Source organism: Hyperoodon ampullatus (assembly GCF_949752795.1).
Source record: "Hyperoodon ampullatus genome assembly, chromosome: 15".
Lineage (NCBI taxonomy): Eukaryota > Metazoa > Chordata > Mammalia > Artiodactyla > Ziphiidae > Hyperoodon > Hyperoodon ampullatus.
In genome coordinates this window covers 52,805,961-52,827,225 of record NC_136928.1, presented here as the reverse complement: position 1 = coordinate 52,827,225, position 21,265 = coordinate 52,805,961, and the positions used below count along the sequence as shown (strand labels likewise).

General features: G+C 35.4%; 1 protein-coding gene across 1 annotated transcript in view; it reads left to right on the top strand.

Annotated features, from left to right (window-relative positions):
• The window catches only part of CAMKMT (calmodulin-lysine N-methyltransferase), a gene marked incomplete at its 3' end in the record, with an annotated part of 399,114 nt that overhangs the window by 22,657 nt on the left and 355,192 nt on the right, over positions 1-21,265 (top strand). The window contains exon 3 of the mRNA XM_079721077.1: positions 3,970-4,034. Coding sequence (XP_079577203.1) covers positions 3,970-4,034 — 65 coding nt within the window. The remainder of the gene's footprint in view (positions 1-3,969; positions 4,035-21,265) is intronic.

Below are 21,265 nucleotides of genomic sequence, written 5' to 3'. Positions count from 1 at the left end.
AACTTGAAATAATCAAACTGAATCTTTACCACACTGTGTTCATGGCAGTTTTCCTATAAGTAGGACTAATTCTTATACCATTGAAGACAATGTTTGTTGACATGTTTCTTTCATGAGATGCCATCTTTTAGGGTTTCTAGACTTCGTAGATAAATGATTTTCATTTTTGTAAGTTACTTAGAGGTATAGGATTAGTTTTCCTGTTTCCCCAACCTGATCCCATTTAATGTCATAGGGTATACTTTCTGCTTCTTGGCTTCAAGAAATAATGCTTTCAAGAAGACAAGTTTTGTGTCACACTTTCTATTTTTAATACTGCTTTTAACTTTTAAACATGCATTTTACTTTATCCCAGTTTCTGCTTTTTAGAAATATTTAACTTCTTGCAAAATATATGTACCTTTTTTTTTTTTAACTCTTGTCTCAGATTTCTTTTCAGATGTTTATTTCATCTTGATGAGAGAGAGAGAGAGAGAGAGTGACAGAGAGAGCGTGAGATGTGCGTGAGAGAATGTCCTTATTAAAACTAGGCCATAGGGCTTCCCTGGTGGCACAGTGGTTGAGAGTTCGCCTGCCGATGCAGGGGACACGGGTTCGTGCCCCGGTCCGGGAAGATCCCACATGCTGCGGAGCGGCTGGACCCGTGAGCCATGGCCGCTGAGCCTGCGCGTCCGGATCCCATGCTCCACAATGGGAGAGACCACAGCAGTGAGGGGCCTGCGTACCGCAAAAAAAAAAAAAAAAAAAACTAGGCCATAAAGCAATTTCACTTTTAGGTATTTATCCTGAAGGAATAATCAGAAAGGGGCTCAATGCTATTGCTACAAGGATGTTCATTGAAACAATATGCATAAAGCACAAAAGTGGGCATAATCTAAAAATCCATCATAAGGTGTTGGTTCAGTAAATTATGGTGCAATCATTGGACTACTTGGCAGCCATTAAAATCATGTTGCAGGAGAATATTTAATGATGTGGGAAACTTTATAATATGTTAAATGAAAAAATACAAATTGTGAAACCGTATGGACAATGTGCTCTCAGTTATTTAATGACAGGTCTATGAGCACAGCATAAAATTTGAAGGCTATATACCAAACTATTAACTGTGGTTACCTCTGCATGATAGGATTATGGGCAGTTTTTTCTTGAGGAAACCGTATATTGCTTTTATATTTAGGAAGAAGTTTTTTGAGTTCTGTGCTGTATTGCTGATCATTTTAATAGCTTCATCTTGTGCTTTAGATGTTTAATGCTTTGTTCTTTTTCCTCTCTTGTCTGACATGTATGTTGTAGTTTTCCATGTTAGGCGTAAATAACCTCTTCTAGAATCTTGCATCCACAGAGAAGGTGCAGAATCATTGTGTTATGAAGATGAAAGTTGGATTTGTGGTTGATAACTTCATTGCCTTAGGTTATGATACTGTTGAGCCCAATGGTTATTGGGCCAGTGATTATTGCACATAACTTTTTGCATCCTCACTTGGTCACTCCATGAAGGAACTTGGTCTCTGTGATAGAAATAAAATGTTGTTCTGAAAAGGGTATTACAGTTTACATGTGTTCTCTTACTATATGTATTAGCTTGCTAGGGCTCCCAGAACAAAACACCACTGATTGGATGGCTTAAACAGCAAGTTTATTTTCTCACAGCTTGGGGTCTAGAAGTCTTGGATCTAGGTGTTGCAGGTTTGGTTTCATCAAGGCCTCTCTCTTTGACTTGCATGTGGCTGCTCTCTTGCTGCCTCTTCACATGGTTGTCCCTCTGTGCACATGCCTTGTTGTCTCTGTGTGTCCTAATGTCCTTTTTTTGTAAGGATATGTGTGTATGTATGTATATATATATATATATATATATATATATATATATATATATATTAGGGCTCACCCTAATGACCCAATTTTAACTTAATTAACTCTTTGAAGGCCCTGTGTCCAAATTCGGTCGCATTCTGAGGCACTGGGGGTTAGGGCTTCAACATATGAATTTTGGGGAGACACAGTTCAGTCCATAATAGTATATATCATTTGTGATGAGTTTTAATGACAAAGTAGTGTGGATGAAGTAAATTTTATTGTGAATTATTAATGGTTATTATAAACTATTACAACATCCTAAAGAACTACAGCTGTAAGTTATATAAGGGAGAATGTAGAAGATTGTGGATGTGTTAGCACCAACTTTTTGTAATCACCACTGGAAAAGTAACTCAGACTCTATGACCTATTGATTCAGGTCACACCTAGTGTGATTCAGGAGTCCTGGCTAACACAACTCTGCCACTAAAATTTGGGAAATGTATTGGTAATACACCTTCTGCCATTCTTTGAAATATTTTTTTTTTTCTCCTAGCTGGGCTACATGACAGGACCCTGTGGTGGTTGGTGTCTCATTGTCCTAGAGAAATTTGTAGACTCTCTACCTTATATACTCTTACATGTGACAATGGTGATTGTTTTCTCCCCAGTGAATCCTGGGGCTGACCTGGACTTTTAACACACACTGCTACAGTCTCCTGCTTCTGGATCCTTCCTAGGGGTCTCATAGAGTGGGACCTGTTTTGTGATGTATCCAAAACTGATCTCTTTTGGGTTAGTAATTACTTAAGGAGGTATTCTTGTTGAAATACAAAATATGTTCATTTTCTACCTATATTTGGGAGACCGAAGGTGACTATCTCTTAGGAAATATAGTCCAGATTTTTAGTTTTTCTGTTTCATTGTTACTGTGTTAATGTAGTTAAGGTCTATAATATTAGTGGAATTATTTAAGCTTCAGGAGTGTCAGACTGGATTTAAAGTTTTTCCTCATTCAAATAAAGGCATATTGTGTTTATGTGTTATAGGCGTATAATGTATTTACATAGATGTGTGTGTATATATACACACACATACTTGGTAAGATAGTTTAATTAAAAAATGAGAAATTTGGGCTTTTATGGGTAATTGCTCTATTTTTAACTTAGTGGGGTCATGGAAGGTTCATGGAATATGAATTTCAGGTTTTAGCTCTTCCAGTTACTTGCTGTGTGATCATAGGCAAGTCTTTGAACAAATCTTAACTCCTCATAATTGAATAAGAAACAGTAATTAGGGACTTGCCTGTTGGCACAGTGGTTAAGAATCCGCCTGCGGGACATGGTTTGAGCCCTGGTCCGGGAAGATTCCACATGCTGCAGAGCAACTAAGCCCATGCGCCAGAACTACTGAGCCTGCGCTCTAGAGCCTGTGAGCCACAACTACCGAGCCTGTGTGCCACAACTATGGAAGCCCGTGCGCCTAGAGCCTGTGCTCTGCAACAAGAAAAGCCTCCGCAATGAGAAGCCTGCGCACCACAGTGAAGAGTAGCCCCCACTCGCCGCAACTAGAGAAAGCCCGTGTGCAGCAATGAGGACCCAACGCAGCCAAATATAAATAAATTTATTTAAAAAAATAATAAATAAGAGGAATAGAATTAAGATCAGTGAGCAAGATACAAAACATTTGCCCCCTGACATTTAGAACTCCCTGTAGATGGAATGTGCAGACCTGAAGGTCGGTTAGTTCTTTGTGACTGAAGTTGTGAATTTGTTGGGCCATAATAGAGGAACTTATGTATTCCTTCTAAGTGTGGTAATGGAAGTTGATTGTTTATTTTCATTTTGAGATTCTCAAAGTGCAGGGTTTTGTTTTGTTGTCTTTATAAAGGTAAATAATTTATGTCACATTTATATAATTATAACAATAAAAATATTTATTAGTACTTTAAAGTGTAGATTAATCATCAAGAAATGTCATTACATTAAATATCCCAAAGACTCATCTGTTATTTCTTCTCCTTCTCCCTCTAGTGGGCAGAAATATTTTAAAAACACCACATGGAAAGGATTATTAGTATTGAGTGTATCACAATATAGTCTCAGCTTTTTAAAAGATTAATGAATGTTAATGTTTCAGAATCATTAAAGAAAGTGCTTTATTCCTTTCTAGGCATAATAGTGGATCTTTGAATGTTGAAGATGTTCTTACCAGCTTTGACAATACAGGAAATATTTGTAAGTTATATACCCACTATATAGAAATATTTTTAGTGTTTTAAAAGTCCATTTTAAATTTTTTTTCACAGTGTTTATTTTATTGATATGTGTGTGTGTGTGTGTGTGTGTAATAGAAACTCTTGCTGTTTTTAGCTGCATAATAAGCCTCATGTAAGATGTACCTACTAAGTGGGATAAGGCAGTTTTTATACTTGGCAGTTTTGTGTCTGTGTGTCTGTGTGTGTGTATGACAGAACATAGATCAGGAGGAACACTGGATTCTCCAGTACTATCCCTTTTGTTTCTTGTTTTCATTTTGACCTTTTCAGTTAATCAGTCCAACAGAGGGGCTGTCTCTCCCTTCTTTGCTGTGTTTGGGTATGTGTGTTTCTACTTCTTGCTTCTTCTCTCTTTCACTAAAGAGTGAACCCAGAACATTTTTCCTTGCTGCTAATATACTTTAATACCAGAATGATTTTATTTTGTGCATTATTATAATATTATAGAATATATTGATTTCTTATCTAAGTCTCTGATTAAGTCATAATAGATTTCTCCACTGAGAAAATCATTTAATTATAATGTCATGTAATGAAAGAAATCAAACAAGAAATATCTTTATATCACTACGTTAAACAACATACCATGATAGAAGCGGTGTACTCCTTTATGTGTTGCATAGGCTATTTTTCTTAAGATAGTGGATAATCAATGAAATATTACCATTTTAAATGTAAAAATTATACTCAAATACTTTTCTTCTCAGGAAATTTCACAACTGTAACTACTTATTGTCTGAACTAAAAGAACATATTCTGCTAACAGTACTACGTTATCAAATGCTCTCTAATTTTCGATCTGCATAGAATAATGTCCAACAATACTCAGGCAATGATTTTGTTCTTATGCCCACATGATGGCAAGCTTTTGATTGTGGAGAAAAATATTTATGTATTTTGTCACTAAGGAATCTAACTATCCTAAAATTATCCTAAAATATTTAAAAGAATGTAGGTTTCTTTTTCATGGATAGTGTTAGGTATACCTTTTAGTTTCTCTGTGTTGGCACTTGCTGAATTCTTTCCCAATATTTTTATTGGGGGTTGGGGCAAGGTCTGGGTAAGGGATAGTAATGGTGGTTGAGGAGACATTCTCCTTTAGTTCTGTGGTAATGGGCAGGCTTATGCATACCCAATTTAGGAACATAATTCTAGAATGTTAAATGTGGATTTTTGATTTGGTAATGTAAAAATCAAGTACTGTTCCCAGTGGTTCGGTATGAAGTAGGGCCACTAGCTGGCAGCATTATGTAAAATAAAAATATTTTCCTAAAGGTCTAAGCTATTATTTTGTGTATGAATAATATGTTACCCCCCCCACCGTAAGTTGTTGTTGCATTGACAAATGCAGAAATTGTATGTTAATAGCTTTTTTTTCCCCCACTGCTGCCCATTGTTTGGTAGAAAGGTTTGAGTCTTTGGATTGAGACACACCTACATTTAAATCTTGGTTCTGAAATTAATCTTGAGCAATTTATATTATCTCTATGAACCTCAGTTTTTTTCATCTCTTAGAACTGGACATAATGTATGGAAAGTGTATAACATACTGTATTCCTCATACTTGATACTCAGTAAATGAAGCTCTTTATTATTACCAGTGGTGAGTACCTCTAAAGCTTTGCAGTTTTTTTCTAATAATGAAGAAAGTATTTTTAAGGATTATTCTGATGTTTTAAAATAAACTATTTTGATTGAACTAACGAGGTGGGAAAATAGATCAAATTAGAAAAATAGTAATTATTAAAATGTCTTGTCATAAATGTGGTCTTTTTAAAAAAATAAATCTATTTATTTATTTATTTTTGGCTGCCTTGGGTCATCGTTGCTGCGCGGCCTTTCTCTAGTTGTGGTGAGCAGGGGCTACTCTTCATTGTGGTGTGCAGGCTTCTCATTGCGGTGGCTTCTCTTGTTGCGGAGCACGGGCTCTAGGCATGCGGGCTTCAGTAGTTGTGGCACACGGGCCCTAGAGCGCAGGCTCAGTAGTTCTGGTGCACGGGCATAGTTGCTGTGCGGCATGTGGGATCTTCCCGGACCAGGGAATCGAACCCGTGTCCCCTGCATTGGCAGGCGAATTCTTAACCACTGCACCACCAGGGAAGTCCATAAATGTGATCTTAAAAACCTGAATGTATTGCCAAGTAAGAAGTGATAAAAATAAGACTTCTTAAAACATTTTGTTTAGTGTAAATTTTATATTATACTCTTTAAAAATGTATAATGATACTTCAACTTAATGTAAAATTGATAAATTCCTGTTATAATAAAGTAAATCTTGATTATAACTTTTATATAATCTTTGCCAAGGCTTAAAGTAATCAAGGATTGAAAAAGTGATTTCTCACTTGATGTCTCAAATGTTTGATTTTACCCTAATGGTGACATTAGATTGAGTTTGTGACTGGAAAACCCAGCAGAGGGCGCTAAAATCACAATTCTGTCTCAACAGATCAATATAACTAGAATAAATACCTTGAATAGTAACCCTAAGCTTTCATCATGTAAACATAGAAATATGTATGTGTAAACATTGAAATATGTATGTGTAAACATCTGTATTTGATTTGTTTCTTATATATTTAATACATTCAGCAATTCATTAATACAAAAAAATAGATTTTCCTGACTGATATTTTTCTTCATTTTTTTCATTTCTTTTTTAAAACAGGACAATTTATTTTTATTGTTATTTATTTTAATTAATTAATTAATTAATTTTTGGCTGTGTTGGGTCTTCGTTGCTGTGCGCGGGCTTTCTCTAGTTGCAGCGAGCGGGGGCTACTCTTCGTTGAGGCGCACGGGCTTCTCATTGCAATGGCTTCTCTCGTTGGAGAGCACGGGCTCTAGGCGCGTGGGCTTCAGTAGTTGTGGCACATGGGCTCAGTAGTTGTGGCTCGTGGGCTTTAGAGCACAGGCTCAGTAGTTGTGGCTCACATGCTTAGTTGTTCCACGGCATGTGGGATCTTCCCGGACCAGGGATCGAACCCGTGTCCCCTGCATTGGCAGGTGGATTCTTAACCACTGTGCCACCAGGGAAGTCCCAGGAATTATTCATTTACTTCAGGAGTTAGTTTACAGGTTAACATAACTTCCTGATAATAGGAAAAATAACTTAATTAAAATACTTTATAGTTACAACACCCCCGTACATGTTTATAGAAAATACACATATGTGAATATATACAAAATATATTCATGTTTAGTGGAACTATTAATCTCAATTTTAAGTTAACTTTAGAAACAAGTAATGCTTTTATTCATTGTAAATTTTCAAAGATGAGAGGATAAGTCTTAGTCCGAGTTTGTTTATGCTCTCACCAGAAAGATATGGAAAAACTCTTTAATTTTGGAAAATTAATGAAACCTCTAAATAATTTCTTATTTCCTGATATGTTAGAAAAGAAAATATTCTTTATGTTTACCTCTGTTATTTTTACATGTGTGGCTTGCAAAGTGTTTTATGTTTTTGAGATATCCTTTCAGTATTTGAATTCCTTTGAATGTTGTAGGAAGAAATAAAAATGAATCTCCACACAGTCATTTCTGCATAATGATTCATTGCTCTATACGATATGACCCCAATCTTATTTTTACATGTTTATATTTGCTCCTGTGGAAAACAAATTATTTTGAAAGTCAAGCTTCTTTTTTAGGTATGCATATTCCATCTTTGGGTTCTAGTACTTGAGAACGTACTTCCTTTTTTTTTTTTTTTTTTTTTGCGGTATGTGGGCCTCTCACTGTTGTGGCCTCTCCCGTTGCGGAGCACAGGCTCCGGACGCACAGGCCCAGCGGCCATGGCTCACGGGCCTAGCCGCTCCGCGGCATGTGGGATTTTCCCAGAGCGGGGCATGAACCCGTTTCCCGTGCATCGGCAGGCGGACGCTCAACCACTGCGCCACCAGGGAAGCCCACGTACTTCCTTTTTAACTATCAAAGCTACTCTGTGGAGAGGTTGTGTCTGCTATTGATTCATCATGCCTGGAAAGAGGTGCAATCAAGCAACCTAGGGAAAAGTATAGGATGCATCCTTCACTTCAGACAAGGTGCTGGCTGCTTCTGTGTTTCACGTAACATGTCACTCAGATAGCTTGGGTCACAAGAGAGTACTCTGCAAGCACGCAGCAGATCTCTTGCTCCTGTCTCCTCTGTGGGCAGAGTCTCCTTTCCAGCCAGTCCCTGACCTCCAAAGAAACCCCATCATGCTGTATCTCTTCTGAAACCATTTTCTCTTTCTCCAAGTCACCTCTTTCCTCTACTGAAATGAATTTTTTAAAAATGTGATTCTCTTCAGCACTTAGTTGATCCAAATTTTACTGTCATAGTATATAATACAACTATTTGCTATGTGTGAAATCTCATCAGTGCTTGGGATATAATTGCTTCATTTGTACTTTTTTAGCACGTCGTCTTTGACAGCATGAACATATGATTAATACTTCTCATACAATTTATTGTATACAATATATACAATATAATGTGTATAAGCCATTAAAGGCTTAGGAAGCCAATAGTTAATATATATCATTGCAGTAACCTAGTGTGATTCAGGAGTCCTGGCTAACACAACACTGCCACTTAAATTTGGGAAATGTATTGGTAATACACCTTCTGCCATTCTTTGAAATAAAATTTTTTTTTCTCCTAGCTGGGCTACATGACAGGACCCTGTGGTGGTTGGTGTCTCATTGTCCTAGAGAAATTTGTAGACTCTCTACCTTATATACTCTTACATGTGACAATGGTGATTGTTTTCTCCCCAGTGAATCCTGGGGCTGACCTGGACTTTTAACACACACTGCTACAGTCTCCTGCTTCTGGATCCTTCCTAGGGGTCTCATAGAGTGGGACCTGTTTTGTGATTGTATCCAAAACTGATCTCTTTTGGGTTAGTAATTACTTAAGGAGGTATTCTTGTTGAAATACAAAATATGTTCATTTTCTACCTATATTTGGGAGACCGAAGGTGACTATCTCTTAGGAAATATAGTCCAGATTTTTAGTTTTTCTGTTTCATTGTTACTGTGTTAATGTAGTTAAGGTCTATAATATTAGTGGAATTATTTAAGCTTCAGGAGTGTCAGACTGGATTTAAAGTTTTTCTTCATTCAAATAAAGGCATATTGTGTTTATGTGTTATAGGCGTATAATGCATTTACATAGATGTGTGTGTATATATACACACACATACTTGGTAAGATAGTTTAATTAAAAAATGAGAAATTTGGGCTTTTATGGGTAATTGCTCTATTTTTAACTTAGTGGGGTCATGGAAGGTTCATGGAATATGAATTTCAGGTTTTAGCTCTTCCAGTTACTTGCTGTGTGATCATAGGCAAGCCTTTGAACAAATCTTAACTCCTTATAATTGAATAAAAAACAGTAACTAGGGGCTTGCCTGTTGGCACAGTGGTTAAGAATCCGCCTGCCAATGCAAGGGACACGGGTTTGAGCCCTGGTCTGGGAAGATCCCACATGCCGCGGAGCAAGTAAGCCCGTGCACCACAACTACTGAGCCTGCGCTCTAGAGCCTGTGAGCCACGACTACTGAGCCTGCATGCCACAGCTACTGAAGCCCGCGTGCCTAGAACCCGAACTCCACAACAAGAGAAGCCACCGCAACGAGAAGCCTGCATACCGCAACGAAGAGTAGCCCCAGCTCGCCGCAGTTAGAGAAAGTCCACGCACAGCAATGAAGACCTAATGCAGCCAAAAAAAAAAAAAAAAAAGTAACAGTAACTACCTTGTAGTGTAGTAAATATCATATTAGGTAGTGTGAAAATAGTATGTAAACTGTAGATAATATTTGTACTAGTTTTTATTGTTAGTATTAATATCATGTCTTATTTGTTCCTAGACCTTCTCAATATCTTTGATATTGGAAAATAACACAAGACAGGAAATATTTTTGGTATGTGCCATCCCGTTTTAACATTTTGTACATGAAAACATAGTACAAAGCTACATTATTAAAAGTATAGTATTACTGCAGAAATACATATATAAATCAGTGTTTGAGAAAAGAAGTTTCAGAAAGACAAAAATATATGTGATTTGTCACATGATGAAGATGGAATTTCAGTGAGAGTGGAAAGGATAGATTTTTCAATAAATAGTATTGGTTAGGAATTTAGAAAATAATAACAAACTAAATCTTTCCTTTATACTATATAAATACCAAAATAAATTTAAGATAGATTAAATATTTAATTAAAAAATACTAACACTCCCAGATTTTTCAGATGAATAATTTTAAGATGTTGAAATAAGGAAGGCCCTTCTACGTGTGACCCAAATCCCTTGAATTTAAAGATGAATAGATTGACTAAATAAAGATTTAAAGTCACTTTATTTAAAAAGTATCAAAAAAGTTGAAAGACAAATGACAAACTGGTAATTATTATTTATGAAATATATGCAGACAGAGATGTATTCTCTTTATTGTGTGAAGAGCTCCCACAAAGAAATAGCAAAAACAGGCTGTAGATCTATAAGAAAAAGACAAAGCATAGTTGAAAATTAGAAAAAGGTATTTCACAAAAGTAATACCAATGCTCTATAAACATATCAAATGATTATTTTACTAGTAAAGAAGTAACGAAGTGCAATTAAAACAGTGAGATAGAATTTTTGTTATCAAATTGGTAAAGATGAGAGAAGATAAGCCATGTTTGGTGAATTGTAGGGAAATGTGCGTTCACATCCACTGTTGGTGGGAGGGTAAATTGATTCTACTTTTACAGAGGCAATCTGGCAATATCTTTCATAATTTTAAGTACCCATTTCATTTGACTAATAATTCTTTTTCTAAGAAGTAGTGAAACCAATATGCAGAGGTGGAATATAAAGGAATTTATTATAGCACAGTGAATAACTGGAAAAAACATAAATCTTTAATTTTAGGTGACTGGCTAATTATGGATAATTCATGAGATGGAATATTTTATAGCTGTTCAAGATCTCTAAAACATATTAGGTTAAAATATTACTGCAGGGAATATGATTCTATTTCTGTAAAATATATATATACTCATTAAGTAGGTATGTATATGCATAGTACTATGTCTATATGTTCATAGTGTTTTGTTAGGGTATTGGAGTTATGGATGATTATCACTTTCTTCTTTATGCTTTTTAGTATTTGCTTCTTTATGGCTTGTGTTAGGTAATGTTTTTATTTTGAAAAAAGTAGATATTCTTTAATTTACAAATTGAGTATTTTTTTTTTTTACTGAAAACTGATAAAACCTCAAATTGCTTAGGACAGTACTGTGGAAAAAAGGAGCAATTCATTTTACCACTGAAAAAATATATAAAGTATTTTATTTTTAAACAGAACTTTTGTCCAACGAGCTCCCAGCATTGTTGGATGTTAATGTGCTAATCTCCCAATACACTTAAAAGAAGTCAAAGATCAAATCATTCTAGCCCCACATTAGGTCATGGGAGTATAAAGAGGTTAAAAACTCAGTCAATGGAAGAATTTTGAGCTTGAACAGAGATAATTTATAAGTTCTGTTGAAAAATAAATTTTAAGGTTCAGTGCATTATATGGTTAGCATGGTACGCTAACCATATAATATGGTAATTGTCTGCAGCCTTGAGACTATAGGAGGCCCCAATGAGAGTGGGGAGCTGATGGCAATATGCAGCACTGGCTCTGGATTTGGCTCTTAGCCCCTCTTGAGAATCACAATGTGTGTGTAGTCTTTATTAGAAAGACTTCTAGAGGATAGGTTAGAAATGATTTCTAGAGGGTAGGTTAGGTCTCTAGATGGTAGTTTTCCCAGCTATGTATCTCCAACTGTCTGACTTCCTAGCTGCAAGTTGTCAGGCAGTTTTCTCTTTTGACACAATATTGGGTAAGCATGCCCCTAAGCCATAAACAGAGTCACATGCATTTGCTTTTACTATTTACCACGGAAGGAACATTTAGAAGATGTCTCTTTTTAATTCACTTTAAAAATTTTTATTTGAAATAAAAAATTATGGAGTTGTAGTGATTCTCTTTGATAAAAGAAGGTGCTGCTATCATGAGGAAAGACTGAAATAAACCCTATAATCCTTTCGAGATTCATAACATGTATTAATGCTTAACCAAGGTATTACTACTGGAAGGTAGTTCATGTCTTTGTCATAAATCTGCTAGTTTTTCCATCCTTTGTATATTTGAAGGGATGTTCCTAATTTAAGTGCCTCCAAGTTTTAGCAGAAGATATGCCAAGCAAGCCTCCCTCCCCCGCAGCAAATACTAAGTAGTACTTCTTTATCTTCTTTTAAATAGCTACCATTTCTTTTGCATCCCTTACAATATTAGGAACTTTGTGAATACTATTCCCATTTAATCTTCTTAACAATTTTGCAAGTGGTGAGGAAACTGACACTCAGATAAAGATAACTTGTTTAAAAATTAATATTTAGTAAGTGACCACAGAGGAGTGTTTGCCTATTCTATTTCTTAAAGGTAGCATATCTCCAAAATGGCGAGAAATGAATTTTAAGAGTTCATGGGAGAAATGAAACTAAAAGTGGTAACTTGGAGTGCTAGAAAATAACTTTGGCAGAATTCTGTCCAGTGGATTGTGTCTCAGAAGGGACTAATTAAAGGTCACTGGAAAATGGGCTCTCTAGGGTTTCTGAAAGGTAGTTGACAATCTAACGGCGTGGGGATTTCGGGAGTGAGGATGGGGCAAAAGAATGCATTTTCTTTTAAAATAGTCTAAAACCAAATGTGCGTTTTGTTTTATTTCAGATTTTCTTTTCTTTTTTGAGAAGTGCTGCTTTTTGCAGAATAATACAGTAGTAATACTGATTTGTGTTTTTACATAGCCCTTTCTCTAAGGTATTCAATGTGTTTCTCAAGCTTATGGTTATAGTGATATTTACAAATTGCTTATGTAAACACAAGTCACACAAAAGGCTCAACTAAATGAATATTTTTGTCTTTAGGAAAGTAGTGTGGATTTGGACAGCCTTTCCCCGGAGAATAGTGGATATTTGGACATTTGTATGGCCTGTATGTGTTGCCCCACTCATGAATGCTTGATGTGAACAAAATATTTGATGACTGAATGAATTTAGTATTTGTGTATATGTACCTCATCTTTTTTATGTTCTCCTCTCTCACCCTTCACCCTCCACTCCCAGCCTTGAATCTAAGTGTTTGTATTATATCCTGGGAAGGTGGGGACAGTTCATGGAAGGAATGAGGAAAAGTTTCCAATCATTCTGTCTGTGTATATGAGTTGGAAAATGTGGATGTATTATGTATATTGGAGATGCCCCACATGTTCACAATCTGCTTGTTCTGGATCAGGTAGAATTTTTGCTCCTGGTGGCAAATTCATGGTTTGTTTGAAGCCTTTGTCTATCCAGGTGGTTGGAGGCCAGACTTGTGTCTTTGCCATTTCTCAGGACTCCCTTAGTTTCTGACTAAAAGATATGGTGGAACCTAGACTTAAAACTTAAGTATCATTTTTAATTGTATGATAGTCAAAGAATGACAAATAATATTTTGATGTATCCTGGACTTTGGTTTTATTTTAATATTTGACAACTTAATTGGAATTTAGTGGGGATTCGTTGGACTGCTGTTATGAACAATTGAGAAGTGGTATGTATTTATGTAAACCATGACTTCTCTGCTTGTACTTGTCCCCTGCATACCTTTAAAGGAGAAATTAGAATAATTAGAAGGGGGAGATTGATTCATATTGCCTCCTTTGATCTTTCTCTCTTAAGTCCTACAGATTTGTAGTTTGTATTCTACAATTTAGCACTGACTTTTGTATCATATTGTATTAACTATTTGTTAATCTTTTTCTCCCCCAAATAAAATATAACCCCCCAGACTGCAGGCACAATAGCCTCTCTGGTTCAATCTCAAGGGGTGTTAGTCTAAAGTCCATGCAACAAAAGTATTTTTAAATAACTTGGGTATTTTACCTCTCTTGATTAAATGACTTGAAAGCAACAGTCTTTAGCAATTTTTCTTTTCTTTTTTTCTTTCTCCCATCCTCTATTGTTCCATATTGATGCTGATTCTGCACTTTTACATACAAAACAAACAAAAAACTTCAGAGAACAATTCTCTTGTATCCATCATAAGATAATTCTTGCCTTCCCTTTTCCCCCCTTTCCTTCTGATTCTCCATCATAGTTCTGAGGAACTAGTCTGTCAAGGTAGGATCCTCCTTGGAGGCTGTGAGCCTGGGATAGTCAGGGGCAAGAGACTGAAGCAGATCAGTTTCTTTTAGTTAAGGTGACTATACAGTCAAGGTTGTCTGGCATGATCCCAGTTTATACCTATTGTTCTTAGCATAATTATTAACAGCGCCTCCTTTCACTCCCCAAAGTGTCCTAGTTTGGATGATAAATTATATTCCAATTTTTAGAAGCCCAAGAAAGAGAGATATATTGGAAGCTTACATCAATTATTTATATCTAGTCATACCTCTTAATTCTGCCATAGTATCTTGCACAAGGTCTGGCTCAAGTGGTATTCAATATGTATTGATTCATTTGAATCCTTAGTCACACTCAAATGAATCATTCATCCTCCATAAGTGTATAACAGAGAGGTAAATCTAGGCCTCAATTTTAGAGGACATATACTACAAGCCTCAAAAACTAAAACTGAAGTTAGAACACATAGCAAGTTTTGATTAGCTAATGCAGTAATTGAAAAAAAATTGAATTACTTCCAAGATTTGAAAATAGGAAGATTCACATAACAACCTAGATTTCCACTCTCTCTGTGAGAAAAATAATGATCTAGTGGTCTGAGCCTGATCTTACGTGGTAATCGTTATCTGGAGCTGAGCAGATTCTCTATTTTGCGCCATCACGACCCACCCATGGACATTTAAATTTGCAACCTCTGATACATACTATGTATTTGGAGGCACTTACGGCAGGTTTATCTTTGTACATTTTCAGATTATTTACTTATGTATTTAAGAAGAGTCAGTTCTGATTAGTCATTTTATTAAAGCTAATTAAATAAAATACTTGTAAATTCTTTTGGAGATCAGCCTTTTTTAATTCAACAGATTAGTCATTCATTTTGGGGAAATTTTTTTCCCATACTAAGAATGTCAATAACTATTAACTAACATTTATATTATTATATTTAATAGAAAATATTTTAAGATATTATTTTAAATATTTTTCAATAGCCAATACCTTTAAGAAAACATATTTTTGAAACTTAATCACTTCGGTTTAAAATTATAAAATATCTTGAAAAATGAAATTGAAAACTAGTATAAAGCTATAGGAGAAATTTTAAATATTTGTGGGTGTATGTATGTGTGTATGTGCATGCATATGTATATGTGTGTATATAAAAAATATATAGTTAACTTTATCTTTGCCTCTTCTTTATAGATTGGAAAAGAAAGAGCAGTCTCAACAAGTGTTTATTAAGTGCCTATTGTGTGCTGTCCTGCATTTTCAATTCTCAAATGATTTTTCAACCTTGACCTAATACAAAGGAATAAAACATTCTTTCTACACATGTTGAAGAAACTACTGTATTAAAATCTAGATAAATATCTCACTGTCTGATGCATCTAGGTACATGGATGGTCTCTATGAACTATGTCTTAAGTCTCATCAGCAAACATCTTTTAAAAATAATTTAAAAGAGCTACATTGTTTCATTAATGAAGAATTCACCCTGGTAAGTTTTAGAATATTGGCAAGAAAATGGCTTGACTTTAACTACATTAAATATGAATTTAATGGCATAGACATATTATCTCAGGACATTTTATTTGTATATTTTTAAGGCTTAAAATATTGTCAGTTAAAATTATCTATCTTATAGACCATCAATTTGAAGTCTTTTCTGATGCCTTCTGACCTGTTCCAGTTTGATCTTTATGCCTGCTGCAAACCTTTCATCTTGAAATCTCCCTTCGCTGTCATCCTGGGGATTCTTATCATTTCTCTTTTTTGTTGGATTTCCCAAATACCGTGGCTTTCTCTTTGTTTACTGCATCATTTTGGGTGATGATAAACTCCTGTAGGTCTCTGAGACAGTAAGGGGAAATAATTTTTGAGTTCTTGCGATACTTTGGTAGGAAATAAAATAATAGAATTTGAAATAGTTTCTCCTTCAAAATTTTACAGCAATGTATTGCAGCTTCTAGTGTTTCATTTGAGAATTCCAATGCTATTCTAATTCTTTATCTTTTTTACGAAACTCTTAGTTCTCTCTGGAATTTGACAGAATCTTTTCTTATTTTCACTATTCTAAATTTTACGATATGATATCTTGGTGTGGCTTAATTTTCAAACATTGTTTTGGACATTTGGTGGGCACTCAGTGTAGAAAGTCACGTTTTTCAGTTCTGGGAAGTTTTCTTGAATTATTTCTTTAATGGTTGCCTCCCTTCTGTTTTCCTTGTTGTCTCTGGAACTTCCATTTTTCAAATGTTGGACATCCTGGACAGGTTCTCTTTCTTTTCATCTTCTGTTTTGCATATTTTTGACTTTTTCTGTACTCTCAGGGATATTTCTTTTGTAATAGAGGCCTTCATCAAATATCTGGTGATCTTTAAGAGCTGTGTACTATAAAACTGATTGGACGCTATGAGGATATCCTAGCTTGTTGATTGTGGATTTTGCTGTGGGATGATCCGGCTGGGCTGCTCCTTGGGGAGCCTTGGATGTCCATATGTTTGGGTGTTTCTCTTGAGCTGGTCCGTTTCCCAGAGAAAACTCTTTGAGTCTGCTGCCTTGGGAGTGTATATATCTTAGCTGCTAGCATTTTGGGTTGGGTAGGAAGAAGAGTCTCAACATTCATTTGCTCACTTTCTCTTTAAAAAAATATTTTACTTTATCTTTCACTACCCTCCCTCATCTGTGCTAATGCCCTATAGTCCAGAGCCCCTAGGATTTTGCTCTTTGGAGACTAGATGGGAGGACAGAGTGGAGGAGGGTTAGTTGCCCAGCAGTTTGGAGAATGAGATAAGATTTCAAGATCTAACTGCTTTCTAAATATATTTTCAACAAATCCTTCTGTATTTAGCCCATTCTCACCTCCATTCACAGAGATGTAAATGACTTCCCCCACTGCCAATTTAGGATTCAGCTTTTTGCTGTCATCTTCTTGTGCCTTTATGAACCCTCGTTTTATTTTCATGTCTACTTACTTTTATTTTAGAAAGGGAGTGGAAGCTAATATGTATATTCACTCTAACATCTTTAATTACCATTTTAACACACGCACATATGTGTGTATGTATATACATACATATATGTATACACACAGACATACATCAATCTCACATAAATTCTGTAACAACTTAAAAATAACTTAATAAAATTTTAAAACTTCATTTAAGTAGACCATATATGGTCTTGTCAGATGTACACTAGAAAAATATTTCCAGTTTAAATATATGGAGATGAATCACCAAGGCTTTGCACATGTTTTAGGAATTATTTTCTTCCTCATTTCTGAATCTCTCTTTAGCCTTCAAGATTCAACTCAAGTGTCACCTCCTCTATAAATTCTTTTCTGACTCTCCTAAGCTACACTTCACTGGTCCTTCTTATGTTTACCTGTAGACTTAAAAAAAAGAAAAGAATACACCATTAAAGCATCACATTGTATTATAATTGTATCTAAGTTACTCACTGGACTGTAAGCTCCTAGAGGCAGGAATAATGTTTGTCTGTATCTACAGTGCCTGGCATAAAGTGAATAATCAATAAGTGCTTTGTGGATTAGTGAACTTAATATTTAAAAAAAGGAGCACACATTTTTTTTTAATTTTTAAAATTTATTTATCTTTGGCTGTGTTGGGTCATGGTTGCTGCACGCAGGCTTTCTCTAGTTGTGGTGAGCGGGGGCTACTCTTCGTTGCGGTGCGCAGGCTTCTCATTGCGGTGGCTTCTCTTGTTGTGGAGCATGGGCTCTAGGCTCACGGGCTTCAGTAGTTGTGGCATGTGGGCTCAGCAGTTGTGGCTCGCAGGCTCTAGAGCGCAGGCTCAGTAGTTGTGGCACATGGGCTTAGTTGCTCCATGGCACATGGGATCTTCCTGGAACAGGGATTGAACCTGTGTCCCCTGCATTGGCAGACAGATTCTTAACCACTGCGCCACCAGGAAAGCCCCCCAAAAAAGGAAAACACATTTTAAATAAATTAGGATGTGATTTTTTTTTTTTTTTTGCGGTATGCGGGCCTCTCACTGTTGTGGCCTCTCCCGTTGCGGAGCACAGGCTCCGGATGCGCAGGCTCAGCGGCCATGGCTCACGGGCCCAGCCGCCATGCGGCATGTGGGATCTTCCCGGACCGGGGCACGAACCCGTGTCCCCTGCATCGGCAGGCGGACTCTCAACCACGGCGCCACCAGGGAAGCCCAGGATGTGATTATTTTATAAAATGTTCACTGTGAAAAATAATTTACTTTAGGATTCCTTTAAATAATCCATATCCTTAGCGCTCTTAAAATTTCATTATGTGCTGTTATTTTGAGAAATACATTTATGTCTAGTATCCCCTTTGCTTATCTGTATGCATATATAGGCATTCTATATTGTTCTACTTTAGTAGGAATGTTACTTATATTTAAAAAGAAATAAATGTTATTCTGTTACAAGTTGGTGACATTTTTCCTTCTAAATAACTTTTTCTGGGAGAGCACTAAGTGGCCATTCACCTAGCGTTCTGATCAGTGCAATGTATTTTAAGCAGCTAGTTCCAAAATACATTCAAATAGTATGTCCTATTCCTCATGAATTGCTATTTCTTTGCTTAAATTTCCCACTTGGACCACCAGCAATCTCTTAAGTACTTTTCCTACCAGCTAATGCTAGCTTTTAAAAATCTACTTAATGTTACCCCTTTCTTTCTCTTTATTGCCTCTGTCACTTAATGTACCTCTATGCCTGTCTGATATTGTTCCTTTTCAAGGTCTTTTTATGCTTTTAGGATGATCTTTCTTAGTCTCTTTCTACTGTCTTAGATGCTTTGATTCTGCTGTTTCTTCATTGCAATGAGCTCAGTACAGGGAACAAATAAAAATGGGTGACTTTTTTAAAAAGTTATGTACAATATTAAAAAGAATACAAGTGCTGGTGTTTACTATTTAACTAGTGTTTCAGAAAGGGTTTTGATAGACTTTTATTAGAGCCGTTCATGGGATTTGTTTAAATTTCATGGATAAAGGGAAAAGGGGAATGTTAAATTTGCCAATTGTTAAAGCTGAATGATTGATAAATGGGAATTCATTATTTTCTATTCTTTTATTTTTGGGTATATTAAAACTTTCCCATACAAGGTGTAAAAAAAATTGAAGTGTCATTTTTCATTCCTTTTCACCTAGCAATCCCACTTTTTGGTATCTGTCCTCCAGTATATAAGGGCACATGTGCAGGGATGTTAATTACAGTATTATTTGGGTTGGAAAGGAAAATAACTTGGAAACAGTCTGTTGAATCTATTCCTATTTAATGGAATTGTTGGATAGATTATGGTGTATCTGTACAATGGATTATTACACAGCAATTAAAAAGAATGAATTGAGTTATATGCTATATTCTGGAGGGATGTCCAAGATGTATTGTTAAGTAAGTTGTGTAGTGTGTGTAATGCAATTTTATTTTTATAAAAAGAAACTGTGTGAATATGCCAAAGCTGAGAAACATATACGCCAAATTATCGTTATTGGTTATTTCTACAAAGTGGGACCTGAGGACTGGGGTGGAGGAAAAATTAACCTTTTCTGTATTAATTTTATATTGTTTGATTGATTTTAAGTATGTATTACTTTGAAGGGAGGAAATATAGTAAAGATTTTAAAAATAAATGTAAAAATAGAATCTTTTCAAAATGAGTGTCAGTTCATCCATGATAATAAAAATTCTTTTTACAGTTTTAAAGAGAAGTGGAAAGTGATGTGCATATGGGAAACCAAATGATGAATTATATCATAGTTTGCCTTCAGAAAGAAAAATAAATGAATTGTTGATACTTATGTCTATGGAGTGAGTATATATTGAACTCTGACCCTATTGCCAGTCTTCCAACAGAAATTGCCTGGTGACAATTAGAACACTCTGGGCACCTCTGCATTAATTCAGTAGTTCCTAAAAATCTGTGCCTAAAACTCAAGTTTTTTTGTTACAGTGATTGAACTAATCTATTTCATAAATAAAGATGTCCCATTTTCAAGAGGCCAGTTTAACTTAGAACTAGGGTACATAGTTAGGGTTCTTTGATTGCAAGCAACAGAAACGGACTCTGGTTAACTTAGGCAAAAAGAAATGTTTTGGAAGGATACTAAGCAGGTAATAGAATTTAAGTTTCACTTGACAGTTGGGCATTTTGCTCTGTCTTAGTATGCCTCTAATATATTTCCTGCTTTTAATTACAACATTGCACTGAAAGTTCCTAGCCAAACACCTTTTGTCATCTGGCCTTTCAAGGATTAAATTTAGTTGTCTTTACAAAAAAAAAAAAATTTTAAGGGCAACATATACCATCAGTTGTTTACATTGTGCTCTAGTAAATGGTGAGTTTGGAATTATAGTTTCATTTATTATAAGAAGTAAAGCATTCAAATACTTATGGATAGCCTCAACCTACATGTTTTATTTTAGAATTGTCACCATTGAGTTTTTTCTTTACTATTGCCTCAGTGTCTGTGTGTGTGTGTGTGTGTGTGTGTCTTTAGCATAGTTTTTTGGTTTATCTTTTTTTTTCTTTTTTTACATCTTTATTGGAGTATAATTGCTTTGCAATGGTGTGTTAGTTTCTGCTTTATAACAAAGTGAATCAGTTATACATATTATATATGTTCCCATATGGTTTATCTTTTTTTGTTTCTTGTTTTAATGGTAAAATTTCCAGGGAGAATCATTTTAAATGCTTTTTTTGTGTTAAATTATAATATTGTACCTATGCTATGCTTTGTAATTTCTATCTACTTAACTGAAACACACTGATTTTACATTATGATTTTTTAAAAATCTGAACAAATTTTTTATTTTTCCAGTTGTCTGTGTTTCACAACACTCTTAACACTACTTTTATTATAAATTATAAATCATTTATATTATATATTATATGTAAATTATGTGTACGTATAAACATTATTAAAGACCAGCTTTAATATTTTTCATTTAGAGAAGCATAAAATTTTTTCCTATGTACCAGACATAGGGAATACTTTCTC